Raw genomic sequence first — 18791 nt, 5'->3', positions numbered from 1 at the left:
TCGAGTTTTCCAGGCTGTGTAATATCAAGTGTTTAAATCATTTTATGGCAAACAGTTAAAAGAGAAAGCGAAAAAAAACTGGGGATAACGTGCTTTTTTTTTTTCTAGATTTCTCAATTTTTGGGGTTGGAGTAAGAGTAATTGTGGAAAAAAAAAAGGGGGGGGGCACGAAACCCGGAAGTTTGCCTAGTTCACCCAAACACATCAGAAAGACACTGCTGTTAAACATTGTCCAGTCCAACCGTATCTAGCAGATCGTAGGCCAGAGGTAGATAACAAGTGTTTCTAAAGAGAGAAAAAAAACGAGAATTATGTCACTCTTTTTGGCTACAGGGAATAACGTGGAAGAAATTCAAAATCCAGATTGGTCATAGGTCCAATATTTAATGGAATTTTTTTTTTTAAGTAAAGGATTTTGTAGAGACTGGAAACATAAGAAGTTATTTAGGTCAAGAGAACAAGGCATGCTTATCGTGGTGGAATATGTAAATTAGAATAAAAGGAAGTTAATTTTAGTTCAGCTAGGTAGAGATATTTCTTGTCTTCCTTATATATGCTACGTATGGGTATGGGTGTGTGTGAGGACTTGAGGTGCAACAAAAAAAAAAAAACGTTGCTGCGTGCCTGCGTATGTAAATTAGAGAAACCAGGCAAGATAATAATAATAATTTTATTTATAAAGCGCTGTTAACAAACAAAATGTAGGCTTAATACTCTGTAAAAACATTACAAACAAAAACACGAGAGCTAATATGACAGTTAATCTAAAAAAGTTTTAAACAGATAGGTCTTAATGTTCTTCTTAAAAGTGGTGTAGCATGTTGTCTGTCTGAGATCAATGGGGAGTGAGTTCCAAACCTTTGGTCCGTGAACTGAAAAAGCACGCAGATGTGATTTGTACGCGCCTTTTTGTTCATTGAAAGAGAAGTTATGCCAATGGCTTCAAAGCCTTGTTCATCTTAACTTATACCTTAGTCTGTTGGGGCACCACACAAGATTTGTCGACCGTCTTTCTCCATTCCTCTGTCTTTTGTTTTCGACAGAACCTCTTTCAGTGGCAGGTCCGTCTTTTATTTTATGTTGTCTTCCCATCGCTTTCTTAGTCTGCCTACTTTTTTTTCCCCTGGTACTGTTCATTGGAGGAAGGTCTTTGATTTTGTTTCAAGAATAAAATTAATTAAATCATCACAATAAAAAAAAGTAGGCCTACTCGCATCATAATAGATTGGAATTGAACAAACATTGTCACACAAAAAGATTCAATTTCTCGTCTAAACACTCATGTTTGTATAAGAATATTAAAATCGTTTTTCGATCTACTTTCTAAAGTATTATAAAGTTCTCGAGGAACTTCCACATGAAGTTACGGCTAATCCCCTTTATCTGCCGATTCGCGATCTTGCCGGCCATTTCACGAATTGGGCATTATCGCTTCACACTGACCGGTCAATCCGCCGAGAGCATATTTGGCCGACCAGTTCGCGAACTGGCCACACTTTCATGTGTTGGCCGTAAAATATACACGTTTTCGAGCACTCTCTATAGAAATGACACCCATAGGCCTAGATTTTGAGAACCTTTGATAGACATGTACACACAGGTTTTTAAGGATCGTGTGTGAGTCCTATTAACTTGTGTTTGCTGTGCGCAACATTTTGAAGGCGACAAAAAAAAAAAAAGTAGATCCGTTAATCACCGCACTAAACGAACGTAACAAAAATGTCACACACTAGCATACACTGTCTACTCGAGACCTGACTCATTGGCTCTGTGTAGTAGAGAATTTAATAGACGCATGAACTAGTTTCACTAAGTCCATGTTTTAGATTCCTATTTCTTATCTTATCTTATATAATACAGACGTTACTTCAAAAAAAAAAAAGATGATTACGTCCTAAGCGTCATGCATCTAGTCATGCATGTTAACCAATGACTTAAATTCTGCCAAGTCACTGATTTTCCTGGCTGATTCAGGCAACCCTTCCATGCTATAATAGCACTAGGGAAGAAGGAGTATTTGTACAAATTTGTCCAAACATATGGAACGAGGAATGTGCTTAACAGTACAGCGTCGAATTAACAGACCTATACTAATAGGTCTTTGGTTGAATGCTACTAATCGCCTAGAAAACTAAATAAGAATCTTCCATATTTTAGATAAATACAAATCTGCCACATTTTGGATATGAAAAGTTTGTAATAGCCTAATAGGCCTACCTTTTTTTTTTTAAATCTAGTTTTGAAATAAAAAAGGGTGATAACCAAAATTTTAGTTCTTGATTATAGAACTGTGTAAATCTGATTCGTGCAGGACTATTACAAAATATGTTAATACAACAAACACAAAAGTAAGAGAAACAAAGTCGGTTGTTATGGTTACATTGGGTCAGATAGTTTTTCTCCTTAAAAAAAAGAACGATACGGTAATTGAAAAACATGTACAAATTAAGAAGTGGTTTGTAATTTTCGCTTTATTTTTGTTTTGTTAAATTCTATTCCGGTATAGCTTTTGTAGGGCTAAAATCTGTAAGTTGTCTCATAGACTATGGCTATGTGAGTAATCCTACGAAGAAAGAAGTAACCATAGACATATATATATATAGACTGGACGATAAAGTACAAATTATTATGGGAAACATTTGGGAAAAGATAAGTTTGTATGAGTTATACAGCAGTTATGAGCAGTGTAAAATTAAAATGGCCATACATTAATAAAGAAGCCATGTTAACAAACATAGATCCACATCACAAACCTATATATATTTGCCTATGTCTATGATTATGAAACAAAGGCAAAATGTTGGGAATATGGCAGTTTTGTACTTTTCAAAACTAAAGATCATAATTATATATTGGCTGAAATGTTAGTCCTAGAATTTATAGCTCAATTGCCGCCATTTTTTTTTCACATAGATATAGTACATCAAACATATTTGACTTCCTCCAAATAAAAATAACTTCCTACTTCCAGTCTATATTTATTTATGTCTATGGAAGTAACACAACAATCATCGAAGAAAAAAATCTCACACTTTACTGATACCATAAACATATGTGTTAACAGCATTTAGCCATCACACACGAACACTGCATCAACGTTTGCACAGACATTTTTCATCAGGCATCAACACATTCCACCAAATCTGTAATTTGACAGTTACACAGTAGGCCTACGTGAATGTCATGATACAGAAGGATCCTGGGTATCACATTTAAAGACCGCAATCACAAAAAGAAGAGATTAGCGACATAGTTATTACAGCGATTGGATCCCACGATGACCTGCTAACTATTGTAAAAAAAAAAAAAAATAATTAAAAAAGACCTTCCTACAGGGAACAGTAACAGGAAAAAGAAGAGATGGAAAAAGCGATGGGAAGATAACATAAAAGAATAGACGGGCTTGTCATTGAAAGAGGTTCTACCCAAAGCAAAAAAAACCAGAGAAATGGAGAAAGACTGTCAACAAATCTTGTGTGGTGCCCCTACAGACTAAGGGGTAGGTGAAGGTGAATGTTTTTGCTACCTACGGTCTAAACCATAGACGTATATGTATCAAGCTATTAACAATGAATCACGAATAACTTCTCTTTGAAACTAAATAAGAACATAACAATAGGACTTGAAAGAGTTAATTTACTAGTTATTTATATCAATGTTCACTGTTTCTATTGATCAATAAAGTTTGTCTGATGATTGGGTAAGAGAAGTACCGGTAATCTAAGTATAACAGTAGGCCTAAATCTAGTTGAGACGGAGTGGAACTTGACTCTCTTGTGAGGAAGTTCAGTTAGTACTTCGATCAAGTAGCAATTGAATTTTTTAAATCTTTTTTTTTTTTTACTGCGAGGCGTCATACGTTAATTTGAGTATTAACAATCAAATCGTTAGGGCCTATATTGAGTCCAATTACCTTGTTTCATTTTCGAGGATTTATCTTATGAGTCAAAATAAATGTATATTGTCTGTTAAATTATTTTAATGGAATGATTGAACTGTGCGTATCAAGAGAGGAAAGTAATAGGCCTATAACATGAAACATAATATAAACTTTCATATCTCACAATAAAAATTAAGAAGTCCCTATAATTTTCTCTAATACAATTTTAGAACAGAAATGCTGAATACTCTTTCAACACAGACTTCGGTTATCCAAATCTTACCTTCAAAAAAAAAAAAACAACGTAGAACATGGATTCCTTCCCTTGCAATATAAATTAGTGACGGCACATGCTACAATAGTACAGATACAAATCAATACAAATTTGCGATTCTATTTATATACAAATCTCTGTTCATTTAAAATATATCGTTGATTTAAAAAATGCTTTTTTTTTCTGTTGGGACGAACACATTTAGTATTTATAGCCTGTACTCGATACTTTATTTGTTTAGTGGGTATTCTATACAACTATAACTATTCTTCATTGTTTCTATTCAATTTATTCCAGTTTCAAAAGTCCAGAGATCTCAAGTCGCTCTCCCATCTTGGGTAGACCATATGCCTTTAAAATGTTATCTGCTTCCTGTCTGCTCTCGGATGGAATCACACGGCGAGGGTCCATAGAGGGATCATGGGATGCTCCTATGTTAAAGTCCACCTTCAGGGCTTCTGCCGCTACTCCGAGATGCTCTGCCCGGACATCCAGCTTCTGCAACAAGAAAGACAGGGATCTCCTGGGATTGTTCATGAAGTCTTCGTACAAGATTGACCCTATGTTGTATCCTTTGTACCTCAATTCGGCGCACTGGGCCACACTTGCCGCCCATGCACATGTCCAAATGCCCACCGAATCTAGTTTTTTGGGAACCACTCCTGACACTTTCTTTTCGTTTAGAAACACATTGTAGTAATAGAAATGAGATCTGACAAACGGTAGAAATGTCGACAGGATGCCATTGTCCATAATGAAACGTAGAGCCTTTGGTGCCGGATCTTGTTGGAAGATGCTGAGGTTAGACAGAAGACTCTTCATACTGTTCCTGTACATAAATAAATACCTAAAGCGCGGGAACACTTGAATGATATCTTCCAGTAAGCTCGTGGTGCACGGTCTGGCTTTGATGAACACGGCACTGAACCGATCGTCCGGTTTACACAGCAGCCTGACACAGCTAGCCAAGAGTTGGTTGTATTCACCCTGCTGAATCTGCTTGGTTTTAAACAAGAATCCTAGAGTGGTGATGGCGTCTGGTTCGGCCAAGACCAGCATGCCTGGAATTCGGAACATCATCTGTAGGGGGGGAAAAAATGGTAAAATTATGGGAGGCAACTAAGACTCAGCAAAATGAATACAGCTTTAAAAAAAAAAACACCAAAATAGCCGTATTAACAGTTAGGGTACAGTCATTATTGAAATTGTAATCATATTGAATTATTGGCGTAAAATAGGGTGGGGATTTGTGGGAAATATGCTAATGAAGCCAGAGTCATAATATTTTAAATGACTTGGTTTTATTATTGAACTGAACGATATAGTGTAGGCTAATATCTGATGAAAGAAATGTTTCCATTTTTTACTCTATGTATAGAGTTTTCTTGCTTGGTATTAAGCAGTATTTTATTTTCAAAAAATGCCTTATCACTTTCCTTATTATGTAGCACTTTTCATACCATAGTACTAAACATCACCATGTATTACTTCTCTTATTATGAAGTAGGCCTACTTCACATTGCCATGCACTACTTTCCTAATACCGTATCACAAGGCCATTTAAACATATTTTCTGCTGCTTCTTTATGTTCTGTTGGCAGAAGTTTCGAGGATATTGCTCTGGTTAGGGTTTAGAGCAGTTCTTTAGGCATCATTGATGACATTGCTTATGTTAATCAGAGGTATCTTCAAAGCTACTAATGTGAATGAAAGCATTATAGATATAACTCACCTGGCTAATTAATGTAGATCCACTCCTGGCGGTACACCCAAGCCACGTAACAGGCACTCTTGGATTTCCTACGTCACTGGCCATCTTATGAAACGCCGCAAGCGGCAGTGTGATGACGTTTACCGCCAACAGATACTGGTTTTGGTATAGGCAAGTGCTGTTTTTGGCCTTGTAAACGTTGTCTGACTCCTTGACCTCAACAAATACCGCCTCCTTCCGGGTCATACAATACAGAGAGACATTGGGTTTAAAAATGCAGTTTGGTGGCCGGAAGCCTTTGTGCACAGTAATAAAATGACAAGGATCGGCCACGGAATGATCTAAAAATTTCCTTTTCCAGAATATCTCCTGGACATGAGCGCTTTGTTTGAAGTTCAACCCGCGAGCTGCGTCTCGTCTGATTCGTTCCACACCTGTCACAGCCCAGGTAAACTTCTGGAACGTAAGAACTAGGCGTCTGGTAATGCGATACAAAATAAATATCAAAATCTGAAATAGACAAATAAAATTGATTGGATTTTTCTAGTCATCTTTAACAGAGCTGTTTTTATGCTTAATCTGCATGCTATTATAAGACCCGACCACTATAAACTAGAGTGGCTGACCTGTAATGCTCTGTCCCTGAATATATTAACAGCCTTGCTGAACTGTTCTAAGTGATTCGTGGCTTCAAGTTTGACATCCATCTTATAAGGGTTAGTGATTCACCTTATGAGAAAAGATCCAACTTTCAACTTATAGATGTCTTTATTTTCTGTGAAAGGTATGTTAAAAAGTATTGTTAAACTTGACCAGAACACTATTTATTCAAACTTACTTGACCATAAAAAGTTATGATTCACCAATCTCATCCTCAATCAATTTGTCCAATGTAGGCTACTTCCAGGGCCGGCCTTAGACATAGGCAAACTAGGCAGCCGCCTAGGGTCTCCGATTTGTGGGGCTCTAGCACAGCACTCCATATTGTTTTTTGTTTTGTTTTGTTTTGCATTCTTGTTTTTTTAAAAAGAAGAAATGACTAAACTTATGTCCAGTGTTATTGTTGGAGTACACTAGGTTTTAAATGAATTGCATAATTTTTTATTTTTTTTTTGTAATTAATTCATTTGGGGCCACCAAATTCACTGCGGCTAAGCCCTCCAGTTATCTAGGGCCGGCCATGCTACTTGACAATATCCACACGCTTAGTTTATTCCTGAATTTTTTTTTTATTTATTTGTTATTGGGAGCCTACCAGGAGGAAACAAATGGTGATTTTTATTTTTTTTTTTAAGATTAACCCTCAAGGTTTGTCGCAATGTGAAACAAAATCTTAAAGGTTATGGTTAAGATTAAAATTTCCGAAGTTGTATTTAATTGGAAAGAACAATAGGGTTAGTTATCTAATAGTACAGTAATAGCAATTGCCAGTTAACTAATAGTACAGTAATAGCAATTGCCAGTTAACTAATAGTACAGTAATAGCAATTGCCAGTTATCTAATAGTACAGTAATATCAATTGCCAGTTATCTAATAGTACAGTAATATCAATTACCAGTTATCTAATAGTACAGTAATATCAATTGCCAGTTATCTAATAGTACAGCAATATCAATTGCCAGTTATCTAATAGTACAGTAATATCAATTGCCAGTTATCTAATAGTACAGTAATATCAATTGCCAGTTATCTAATAGTACAGTAATATCAATTGCCAGTTATCTAATAGTACAGTAATAGCAATTGCCAGTTATCTAATAGTACAGTAATAGCAATTGCCAGTTATCTAATAGTACAGTAATAGCAATTGCCATTTCATTTGTTCATTATTGAATAGGCAACGCGACCACACTAAAACAGTATTTTGTTTGTTATTAACCCGTAAATATTGTAGAGTAAGTAGGGTATCCTACGTATTAAAAATGACAGGTTACAGAAGAATAAATTGTACCATTAAATATCCATTTGAAAAGATGGCGCCTGCTATGCGATTGTCAAACTTCACCGACAACGTCCCAAGATAAGCGAGTAGATAAACAAAACTCAGGAGGGGGCCTTGGTACGAGTTTTACAAGTGATTTATTGGGTAAAGGAAAATATTTTATTAGCCAGGGTAAAACAACGCTGACATTTTAAGCACAGTCCTTAGCTTGTGTTAAATATCAATGGCCGGTTTTAAAGAAAGTAGTGCCGGATTTAGTTGTCTATATGCCCAGTTACACTTTAGCCTCACAATTCAATGAAAAAAACACTTTTTTTTTTCAAAAACCTCGCTTATATTAAGTGAAATTGCATTAATTAGATCTATTAGACAGACGCAGTAAGTAGATATGGGTCTTAGTGAGGTAAAAATAAAATTTAAAAAAAAAATCTGCTCTAATCAGAATTCGAACTCGAGAATCCTTGACAGTAGGATTAGGTTTTTTTTTTGTTTTGGGGGGGGGGGGGGTCTTTTTTTTTTTCTTTTCCACTCAGTCATTCTTATAAATTATTGTAAATTATTTTCTTATAAACTTTATAGTTTCTATTACTCTATTAGGTTTTTGACATTTTTATTGAACGTGCTGATTCTCTATATTAGCCTATGTGCTGCGCGGACGGACTCCCATCTCTATACCTCTGTAAAACAAAATTAATTACTAAGACTAATTGATTAACTAGTTGGTTAATTATTGTGATTGATTCATATGTTGTCATTCACAATGCAAAGTTTCAACTATATCCAAGAAATGGAAGTGGCAGAACAAAACGAGGCAAAAATGGGACGCGATGTTTTATTTTTAATAATAGGCTAATACTCAAGTTGGGCCTTCTAAAAATAGCCTGTTGCTTTTCACCGATAACCTTTATATTCATATTAAACTTTTCAGTTTAAATATTATGAACTTTAACCTTTATGCCGGAACTACTAGATCTAGAGTTGGCATTTATAAATTCTGACATTTTAGGCGTGTTCACGTTTAATATTACTGCAGTTGTAAACTGTGTGTAACACACTGCCTGACCCCAAAGTTTCTCCTGTCTTCAGTTGTAATTCAAATTTCACACACGAAGAACATTAATCATTTCTTTTTCAATCTGTAATACATTTTCCTCTCTATTTTTTTTATGAAACATTAAACACACGTATTAAACTATCTTCAACATAAAAGAAAGCTATGTCCGAACCATAGGCATAAATAAATATAGACTGGAAAAAGGAAGTAACTTCATGTAACTTGAAAACATGTATATCTATTGTATTCGGATTTCCGAATTATGAAAAGTTGCATGATCTTCATTCTTAGAGATTAAACAAAGCTACACTGCCTTATTATTTACAATATATATAGGTGTGTATCAAAGTTAAAAAAGCACTTTTATACTGCTCATAAATGCTTTATAATAAAGTACACAAAATTGCACAAGTCACAAATTTTCGTTTCATAAAACTCTTTAATGGGCCAGTCTATATTTATTTATGTCTATGGTCCGAGCCCAACAAGCAGATGAGCTTTAAACAATGTTTTGTCAAAAGATCTAACAGAAAGAAGCTTTCAAGTCAACGAAGTACAAAGGGTCGAAGTCTATGGCCGCCTTCATTCTCGAGGCGGCTATGGGTCATACCATAGAAATGAGATGAATGCCAAGACAACAGCTATGGTTGAAACAATGTCTCCAACACAGCAGTCCCCCCTTCTCCACGAGGCCCAAGACCAAGGGAACAGCAAGGGCCAATACATTTTGGGATCAGTGGCATCGTAGGCTCTGCTAGGCTGTATATAGCACTGACGACGGCTCCTAAATTTTCCTCAGGGTTGACACCCCGAAGCCTCTCCCATGTTTGGGTATAGCAGCTAGGCAGCAGTGGTTTGACATCAGAGCTTTTGTCTCCTAAGTGGGTAGCTCTCTTGCCTGAATCTTAATTTCTAAGGCATCAATATTTGGTCGCAATATGTGACAAAAAAATGTGCAGTAAAAAGGAGTTTTCATTCTATTATTGTAATACCCCTCCGTTCCTTTATCTTATCTTCTTATCTTATATAATACAGACGTTACTTCAAAAAAAAGAAGATGATTACGTCCTACGCGTCATGCATTTTAACCAATGACTTAAATTCTGCCAAGTCACTGGTTTTCCTGGCTAGCTCAGGCAACCCATTCCATGCTCTAATAGCACTAGGGAAGAAGGAGTATTTGTACAAATTTGTCCTAGCATATGGGACGAGGAATGTGCCTTTATCTTTGTGTCTTTCAGAGTATTTTATTAAATTTATTGATTGTATTAAAATTATTGATTGTATTACCTCTCTCCCGTCATGTATTTTTATTGTAAAGTCAAGTTGTGGAGGTATCAAACAATACACATACCAAATTAAACGTTTTATGACTCTTAGAAGGGGAGACCAAACTGAAAAAGATTTTGTCAAGCAATGTTGTAACCGCAAAGATTTTTAAAAAATATTTTAAAGAAAGTCTGTACTTTAGAAAAATGGGTGGATGGTTCAAACAGTTCTTTATTTTGAAATGCACTAGTTTGATTTATTTTTTGTATTTTGGGACTAGTGTTACTGTATTAGTTATTAGGCTATCAATCATCACAGTCAAAGGTACATTTAGATAGTAGGTCTAGTAAACAGTCCAACTTGGATTTTTGTTATCAACAAGTCCAAATGGAAATACGAATTGTCGTAATGACGTTATTTCAACAAATATTTTTCGTTGGTTATTATCCAAAGCGAATAACAGTTCGAACAATGACGAAAACCTCTCAAGAGACAACCAGACTATTAAATTATGACATTTCGGTCATATGTATCGTGTTGTTACTGACCATTGCTGTAAGAGTATTGATAACATGTGTGTGTATAGCCTACTGTCTAGTGACCAATGTGGTGTTTAGTGACCAATGTGGTGATGGTGGGGGGAGGGTTAATCATTCATGATGGACTACTAATGTGTTGTTGATAGCATGATATGTTACTGTTAGAATGTCTCGCTTACTGTGGAATGAGTCATGTGTTAAGAACATACAGACCTATTTGAAACTGTCAGGTTGAGTTGAGCCATAGGCTTTTGAAACTCTAGGCCAGCGAAAGCAAACGAGATCTCCCTCTCATCGGCCTGATTTAATAGTGTGTTCTGTCTGGCAGAGGATCTTACGGAGTGTCTATGTTGATTGTTGACGCTGTCATTTCCAGACTCGCAGACTAGAGACGCAGCCGAAGGCCGTGTTCACCGGCAACCGCTGCCATTTTCCTATTCTATACCAGGTTAACCGTGCGGGACACGCCATTTTTTTTTAAACGGACCATTGAGGAACCGCGCCTGGATTGTTGACAAGGTTGTGGGAGCTCTTTTACAACCCCGCGCAGTCCAATGGGAATACTCTCGCACCCCTTAGGCACTCCCACGGAAGTGTTTTTTATCACTACCGATTCCTCTTCCACCAGGGCGCCTTTACGTTTAAAGTGCCTTTTTAATTGTGAAACATATCAACATAACATATATACACGGCAACGTTATATATATATATACCCAACCTCACTCGCTGACTTCCTCTCTTCTTGTTTACACACTCGTCACTTCCCCCAAGTCCCCTAACTCTCGATACCCAACACTTGACCGTGTGCCACGGTTGACCACACAGTAACAGTGTCACAACAGTCCTCCCAGGGCAGAGGAAAATTTTGATCGTATCAAAATTTCATGAACCCAATAGTTTGGGTGTTCATTAACTCTTTCTCTCCCAATCGACGATACCATCGTTGATTTTAATTAAATTAATGTTTAATTTTTTAAACTTGACTTTGAATAATATAAAAAGAGCATGCATTTCCCTTTAATTCTATACAAAATACAACATTTTATGACAACAAACAACAAAGTTATTGAAGCCCAATCATAACAGTGGTAGTGAAATAGTAATGAGCAAATGAAGAATTCCTTCAAAACGTGGAAAAATAATTACGGAGAGAAAGAGTTAATAATGTTTTACATCAAACAAGAAAAAACAATGACATGTAATACAATGGCATCTTCAATTATGAGAGAACTGGTAATGCCTATGACGTTCTAGTGGTAAGAACTAGAGAGAAAAAATAAAGAAGTCTCCATGTAGTCATTACTTCTACAAATGTCACTTGGTTGATTTACCCTCTCTTGCCTTAAATAGGAAACAAGCTATAGTACAAAGGCACCATACGAAGGTACAAAAGGTTTGAGGGCATTTTACACCCGGTATCCCATTTGGATGGCTGCCTGGTCGAGTGTTAAGCGCTCCGGACTGTCGTCTCCATGGACCTGTGTTTGACCCTGCCCGCCGCCATCCCCAGGGATGGGAAACTTGACTATGACGTCTGCTAATAATCTTCTTTTCTGAAGGAAGCTCCTAAGACTTGCAAGTCAAAGATTATTAGACAAACGACACCATTTGTTTCTTGCCAAATTAGCAAGTTTTGTTTTTGGTCATTTGATCAGAGTTGACTTAAGTTTTGGTTTTGGCGACTAAAGTTTTGGTTTTGGCCATTTGTTGAGAGTTGACTATATTTAAGAGTAAAAAAACATGGCTAATGGACCTCATTCACCAATCGTAAACAAACAACATTTAGTCACGTGATCTTATTGATAAAACAACGAAAAAAAACTGTCACGTGACAACCATCATGAATTAAGCATGAAATCGTTGTAGCCTACTTTTAACTATCTTTACCGCAGAAAAAAAAGGTCCCTAAAGTAAAAAAAACAAAAACTGTACTGAATTTTACTATGAATTATCAGGAATACAGAGTCAAGTATTATCGTAAGCCACAGACCCATCTTGGAGTACGCAATCCCCACTTTGATACTCTTTCTGGTGGAATTGTCATGGACTAGAAGTTAATCTCGCGTGAATGAAGACTGTGATTCCCTGGTGGACGTAAGCCAAGCCAGTCATTCCAAACTTAAAGAATGAAAGAAGGGGAAAAAAAATGGAGGAGAGATTTTCGTTATGTGGCGTCGGTGGCTTTTTTTTTTAATGTCATTGAATTTTCCAAAAAAAATATTTAATAATCCAGTCAGCTAACGACACTTTATACCTAATTCGAATCACAAATGAACAGTTTAAATTGTCCATTTGATATGTTTAAGCATACTATACAAATCCATGCTTACAAAACATTTATCTTTTTTTTTTTTTTACTCCTATGATATAAATCTTGACAAACCTGTAGGCCAACATCCTGTGTATGTTTGACAACCACATAACGAATCTAATTGTAATGGGAATAGAGGAAAAAAAAGTATGTGTGTTTTTTTTTTTATTTAGCCTGAGGAAGAACAGTAAAGTTTTTGAATAAAATGTCAAGTTGGGAGAGTTGTGGAAATGCAACTATCGGGTCGTTTATAAAATGACGTTTGACAGTTACAGCCTGCACACTCAACTCGCCTACAATTCTTCCACTAACTGGTCCTGTCAGCATATATCTACGTCTTACAAGATTGCCAGCCCCCCTACAAAAAGTCAATTCAGAAAGTGTTAGTCTAAACAAAATCTGTACTGAGTAACCTAGTTGGCATGTGTGTGCCAAGTAACGATCTGTGTCAACTCGAACTGTGTGCTGATGTGTGCTAGGGAACTGACAGGTGCAGGTTTACTGACTCAATTGTCGACATCAAGGGAGGGGAGGAAAGTTGGGAGGGATTGGGGAGGATCAAAGTCCTTCAATAAAATTCAAATCCTCTTGTAATCGCGTACCACTACATTTTCTATTTGTTAAGAGATTATAAAAAAAAAAAAAAAAGTGACTATCTATCGTGGATCAAATTAAATGGTTGTCCCCCGTGAGTTGAGAGAAACAAATTAACAATAATTTTTTTAAAAAAAAGCTCTGCCAAGATAGAGTAGTATATAATGTATTATATAATTTGAAAGTTTATCAATATTATTTTGCTATATAGGTTCTCCCAACATGGCAGCATTAGCAACATGAAAATTAACGGGCATTGTGACGATTCATATGTATTTCCAATCTTATAGTGAAAGAAATTTAGTTGTTATCACCGGAAGTGATAATCGTTTCAATGGCATGCGTCTAAAATAGCCACTGATAACCAGTCATACTACTGGCCTTTGCATGTGGCTTAGATACTGAGCACTGACAGTAGAAGGGTCGCCTAAACCTGTAAGATTCAGACAGGAGGGGCTTGTTAGCATTGGCTGCCTACAAACCTAGGATATGAAAAACTTAGAATCCAAACCACTGCTGCCTAACTATAACATGGGAAAGGTTTTGGGAGTCAGCTTAGAAGATAAATCAGGAGCTGGTGACCCTTCAGCAGCTTGCGGCACACAGTGCTACATCTTGGCAGACGCCACTCATCCAAAACTGTATCTGGTATTTGCCTTTCCTTTGGACACATCGGTGAATTCTGAATTCTTTATTTAGTTTCACGTAAACATAAAAGAAAATATAGAAGATTAATTTCATAGAATTTGTTTGTTTTCTTTTGTATTCTGCAAAGTTTCCTAAACATTTTAACGGAACACTTCACACATTCTGAGTAATAATGGAACACTTTGGTTATTTTTTTTTAGAGAGATTAATTTACAAGGTGGCCTACTAGTTAATTATTTCAGTAGTTCGTGGAACACCTAGTCAGGCCTCGCGGAGCACTAGGGTTCCGCGGAACACAGTTTTGGAAACACTGGATAACGCATTCTTTATGCACTAAGGTCAAGGTCCAATCTCTTTTGTGAACAAGTGGAGGGGCGGGGTATCTGGGAGGAGTTTTCCACGTAGCCTTAAGGCCATCGTCAAACATAATTGAGCTCAAATCAGGATTCGAACTCGAGCTCGCTTGATAGATTGCCCGGCAGTTAATGCCACTCTGCCGCATATCGCATAAGATTCGCTTTGCCGCAATGTGTTGACCCAGTGTGTCGCCTTAATGTGTCGCCCAGACGAAATGTCGCGCGACTTGTTTCCACTTCAAATCGCCAAAAAAAAACATTGTTTTGCTACACATTTTATTCTCGAAATGATTACAAACGTAATAGCGCTAAGATAGTTAATAATAGCCAAGGGGAGAGGACGCTAAAAATAGGCTTAGAGTTCCCAATAACCAGAATACAAACATTTCTAGAAGTATTTGTAAGTTGCAAACCATAAAAAAGGGGTAAAAATGATAAATCGTTGTGTGTGTGTTTGTTTATTGGTGTGAATTTATTCTTCCATATAATGCATACTGAGCTTTTATACGTAAAGTATGACGCATAGGACGTAATCATCTTCTTTTTTGAAGTAACGTCTGTATTATATAAGATAAGATAAGTATTCTATGGAAATGTGTATCCCGCGGCCTTCGCGAGTGACCTCCAGCTGTCTCGTTCCGACGCCGCACGGCAGACGACGGAAAGAAAATCTAAATCGATCACCTGCGGACAATGGTTATGCTTGCCCTGGATGTGGCAAAATATGTAGGTCACAGCTGGGGCTGCGCAGCCACGGGAAATACTGTATTCCTCACTAATCTTCGGACTCGAAGACAAGCCTTATATATTCTATGTAATTATTTATTATACGATTCAAATGATATAAAAATTATTTAAGTTCTACTGTGCATATTGTGTTTATTCAGTTGCTTACTGATTCAAGGCTCATCGGAAACACTTGTGTTTCTAGAGTCACGTCTAGCTGTATAGCTTTGTAATAGCCACATAATACCAGCATCACAATTATTAACATTCACAGTAGATTCCTCAAGGATGATAAGTCAATGTAAAAATTTTTGCATTTATTTAAAAAAAAAAAAAGAGTAGGCTTACTAAATTGACTAGATCTGCAATTAAACTTTTTTTCCTTCTCGCTATAAATGTTAGCTCACTTGCAACATTAAACCTCCGTTACTGTAAAACATTGGTAGGCCTGTAGGCCTATTCTATATAGGCCTACCTCCTTTTTTTTGGGGGGGGGGGGGAATCCCCGTGTTGTAGGCCTATTCCTTTTTATTGTCCAAACTTTTCCAAATCGAAAAGATCATCCATTCCCCCTACCTCTAAATAAATCAAAGAAAAATTTTGAGACTCACTGCACTTTGTATGAATGAGACTAAATGTACATTGTAAAGCTCATTAAAGATTTATTTTTCCTTTCTAGTGACGACACATTTAATGAGGTCAAGAAAATTAATGTTTAAGATGTTACTTTCACGGCTTTTTTTTTTTCGTTTTTCCTCTAAATTAGATTATGTGTTAAAATTAGTAATCTAAAAAAAATATTAACTACTTATTGGTATTTTAGTATTTTCAACATATTCTTCTTAACCTATCTATTTAGCCCTTCTCAAAATATGAAATTTAAGAAAAAAAAATTATTTATAGTCCCCACCATATAGATACAGTGCAGAAAATAACTGTACACAGCTACTAATAATGCTGTAATCATCAATGTTCCAAACACACTTATTGTGAATCACTGAAGAGTTACTAGGCACATTCTAAAGTCTAAACGCTAGCAATTTGTGAAGTTGGAAGTGGTAGAATTGAAACGTTTGCCACTTCAGGGACAAACAAAAAATGGGCCTACAATCTCCCCCCCCCCCCCCCCCAAAAAAAAAAAGTTTTTATGCGTTCGTTAAAAAGTTATATAGATCTTGTTAGCAGAAGATAAAGCAAGGATTTTACATAGTGTTTTACATAACGGTATTAGAGAATTTCTTTGGAAAGTCCAAAGTCAAGCTTTTTTTAAAAAAAAAAAAGAGCAGAAAACTCTACATTTTTATTTGACGAACCATGTCAGTAAATCACAGTGCACACGTGGGAAGCTTGGTCGAGAGGCCAAGTAAAAGAGAACTTGGCTTGGCTTGGCTACCTAGAAGGGGGCTCGAGGTTCGACACCCGTCTCGGGCAGAGTTGTGTTTACTGAGCGCCCAAAGGCAGCACGGAAAACCAACTCCTAGATACCCCCCCCCCCCAACTGGTCCACAAATGAGATTGGACCAAAAGCGCTCTGAGCATGCTATAAGCATGAAAGTAGCGCTATATAAAAAAAAAAACGGTATTATGATTTCCATAAAAATCCTTTTCATTTTATACGACGAATTAAAACATAATTATTCTAATACTTTTAGAACTCTTTTTGTAACATTGAAGAATAAAAGATGTTCAAAGAGAATAATTACAAGATGTATCTCCGTAGAAGCAGATTAGAATTAGGCCTTTTGAAATCTTGTTTTAATGGAGTACGTTATGAAAAAGAGACGACAGCTGAGCTGGTTCGGTCATATTTGTCAAAAGTCATCCTTCAAGGCAAAGTGAAAGGAGCTATAAGAAAGAGGACAACGTAAAAATATGGACCGGCTTCTCTCTTGATATCCTGCTAAGAACAGCTGCTGACCGGGAAAAGGGATTGTGTTACATGAACCGTCACATCATACCTACGACGAAAGTCACGAGACAATGAGAGAGATCAGATGTTAAAATTGTATACGGGTATTAATATTTAAGATCCAAAAGTCTCAGATAGGTGGGCAGCACAAAACTAGTATTGACTTTTCATTACGAGGGCCACTTAAAATGCTTTTTTTTTGGTACAAAATGATAACACTTGAAAGCCCTAATAAATAAATGAGCAATACGTATAAGTCTACTTTAAAAGTACTTTTTTTTCTATATAAAAGAACCAAATATATTTTTTTCCTAATTTAATAAACAGAACCTATCGAAGCGTGTAAATCAGTGAACTTACCTAACGGTTGTCTTCTAATATTACAGACGTTTTGAATGTTAAATCTACAACAGTTGTTCAAAGTTATTGGTAAAAAATCCCTAGAAACTAGACCTATAGGCTACAACAGTTCAAGAATGGTAGACTTATATTAAACCGTACACGTCCATTTACAGACGGGGGGAAAAGAGTAGATTTGAAAACAAGTTACTTACCCCTTAAGTAGGCCAAGATCCTCTGTTAGGTTGGCGGGACACGCTAGTCCTTTACATGTCCTGGTCGGTTGAATTGTCTGGAGGGGAAGCGTGGGCTGTCGTTTCCTTACACACCCTTTCAATTTCAAGTGTGTAAGCACTATGCTTTCAAATATTATATTGCGATTTATTCGATTTGCGAGTATTTCGTGAAAGAGAAAAATGTGTACAAGAAATTGTCTCTTTAGTCTATCAATATTTATTCGAAAAGAGGTGGAACCATGATATGGCTAGACACGGTATGAGCTCAGGGGTGTTTCGATTAATATAGCTGCCTGTTCGTGTGGTATTCACTTCAGACTGTGCTCCAGTTGTCCTGCAACATAATAGTATTATATGTACATTTGCACACTAGCGCGTCAGTGCAACACCGCTTGTGTTTACGTAATAAATGAGTTCCTAATATGTCTTCCCTCTTAAACACTAGTTTGTTATTTGTGTAACACGAATATTCTACAGTCCCGAGTTCAAAACATTCCCGCTTCATCTCTTGCTGTCCTGCGGGAGGTTTTGGCTAAACGTAATAATCTTCATTCCTGAAAGAGTTAAAAAAAAAAAAAAAATAATGAGCACTGATTTTTCGCTCTCGCTACGCGCTAGAATACAAAAGAAGAATGAAAATTAGATAAAATGAAGTTAAGGAAACATAAGGAATTTCAAATGATATGTTCTACTGCAAAGGTTTTATTTTGCTTAGTGAGTGCAAGACAATTGATTTCTTCATTGGCTTCTTCCAAGAAGTCATTGTTCGCAAGTCTTGTATATAATCTTAAGTCAAAGCTGTCAGATCTAAGTCTATGATGGCTGCCTGGTCGTGCGGTTTGCGCGCTGGACTGTCGTTCAGATTTATCGATGGTCGAGGGTTCAAACCCTGCCCGCTCCCATCCCCCGTCGTCCTGCGGGAGGTTTGGACTAGGAAGTAATTATCTTCAACTCTGAAGGAACATCCGAAACATGTAAAACATTTTACAACATTTTATGACA

The 18791-nt window shown here is 36.6% G+C and overlaps 1 protein-coding gene across 2 annotated transcripts; it reads right to left on the bottom strand.

The window, feature by feature from the left end:
- Positions 1-2449: 2449 nt before the first annotated feature.
- Positions 2450-18102, bottom strand: LOC106050796 (uncharacterized). Of its 2 annotated transcripts, none has more exons than XM_013205848.2 (4): positions 17769-18102; positions 6492-6640; positions 5887-6375; positions 2450-5234 (listed from the first exon to the last, which is right to left on the bottom strand). In XM_013205848.2, the coding sequence occupies exons 2-4, from the start codon at positions 6570-6572 to the stop codon at positions 4443-4445; spliced, it is 1362 nt and encodes a 453-aa protein (XP_013061302.2). In that variant the 5' UTR covers positions 6573-6640; positions 17769-18102; the 3' UTR covers positions 2450-4442. The 2 variants fall into 2 exon arrangements, with proteins under 2 accessions (XP_013061302.2, XP_055896410.1); XM_056040435.1 differs by lacking the exon at positions 17769-18102 and adding an exon at positions 7818-8122.
- Between the last annotated feature and the right edge of the window lie 689 nt (positions 18103-18791).

This window comes from Biomphalaria glabrata, chromosome 1 (genome assembly GCF_947242115.1).
Source record: "Biomphalaria glabrata chromosome 1, xgBioGlab47.1, whole genome shotgun sequence".
In the NCBI taxonomy this organism is placed as follows: domain Eukaryota; kingdom Metazoa; phylum Mollusca; class Gastropoda; family Planorbidae; genus Biomphalaria; species Biomphalaria glabrata.
Note: the sequence above shows the minus strand (reverse complement) of the source record. Positions and strands in the feature narration are given on the sequence as shown.

Coding starts and splice junctions, on each gene's coding strand:
- LOC106050796 (XM_013205848.2), bottom strand. CDS start 6,572: ATGGATGTCAAACTTGAAGCCACGAATCACTTAGAACAGTTCAGCAAG. Junction 6,376..6,491: donor TCAGGGACAGAGCATTACAG/GTCAGCCACTCT, acceptor TGTCTATTTCAG/ATTTTGATATTTATTTTGTA. Junction 5,235..5,886: donor GATCTACATTAATTAGCCAG/GTGAGTTATATC, acceptor CCCCCCCTACAG/ATGATGTTCCGAATTCCAGG.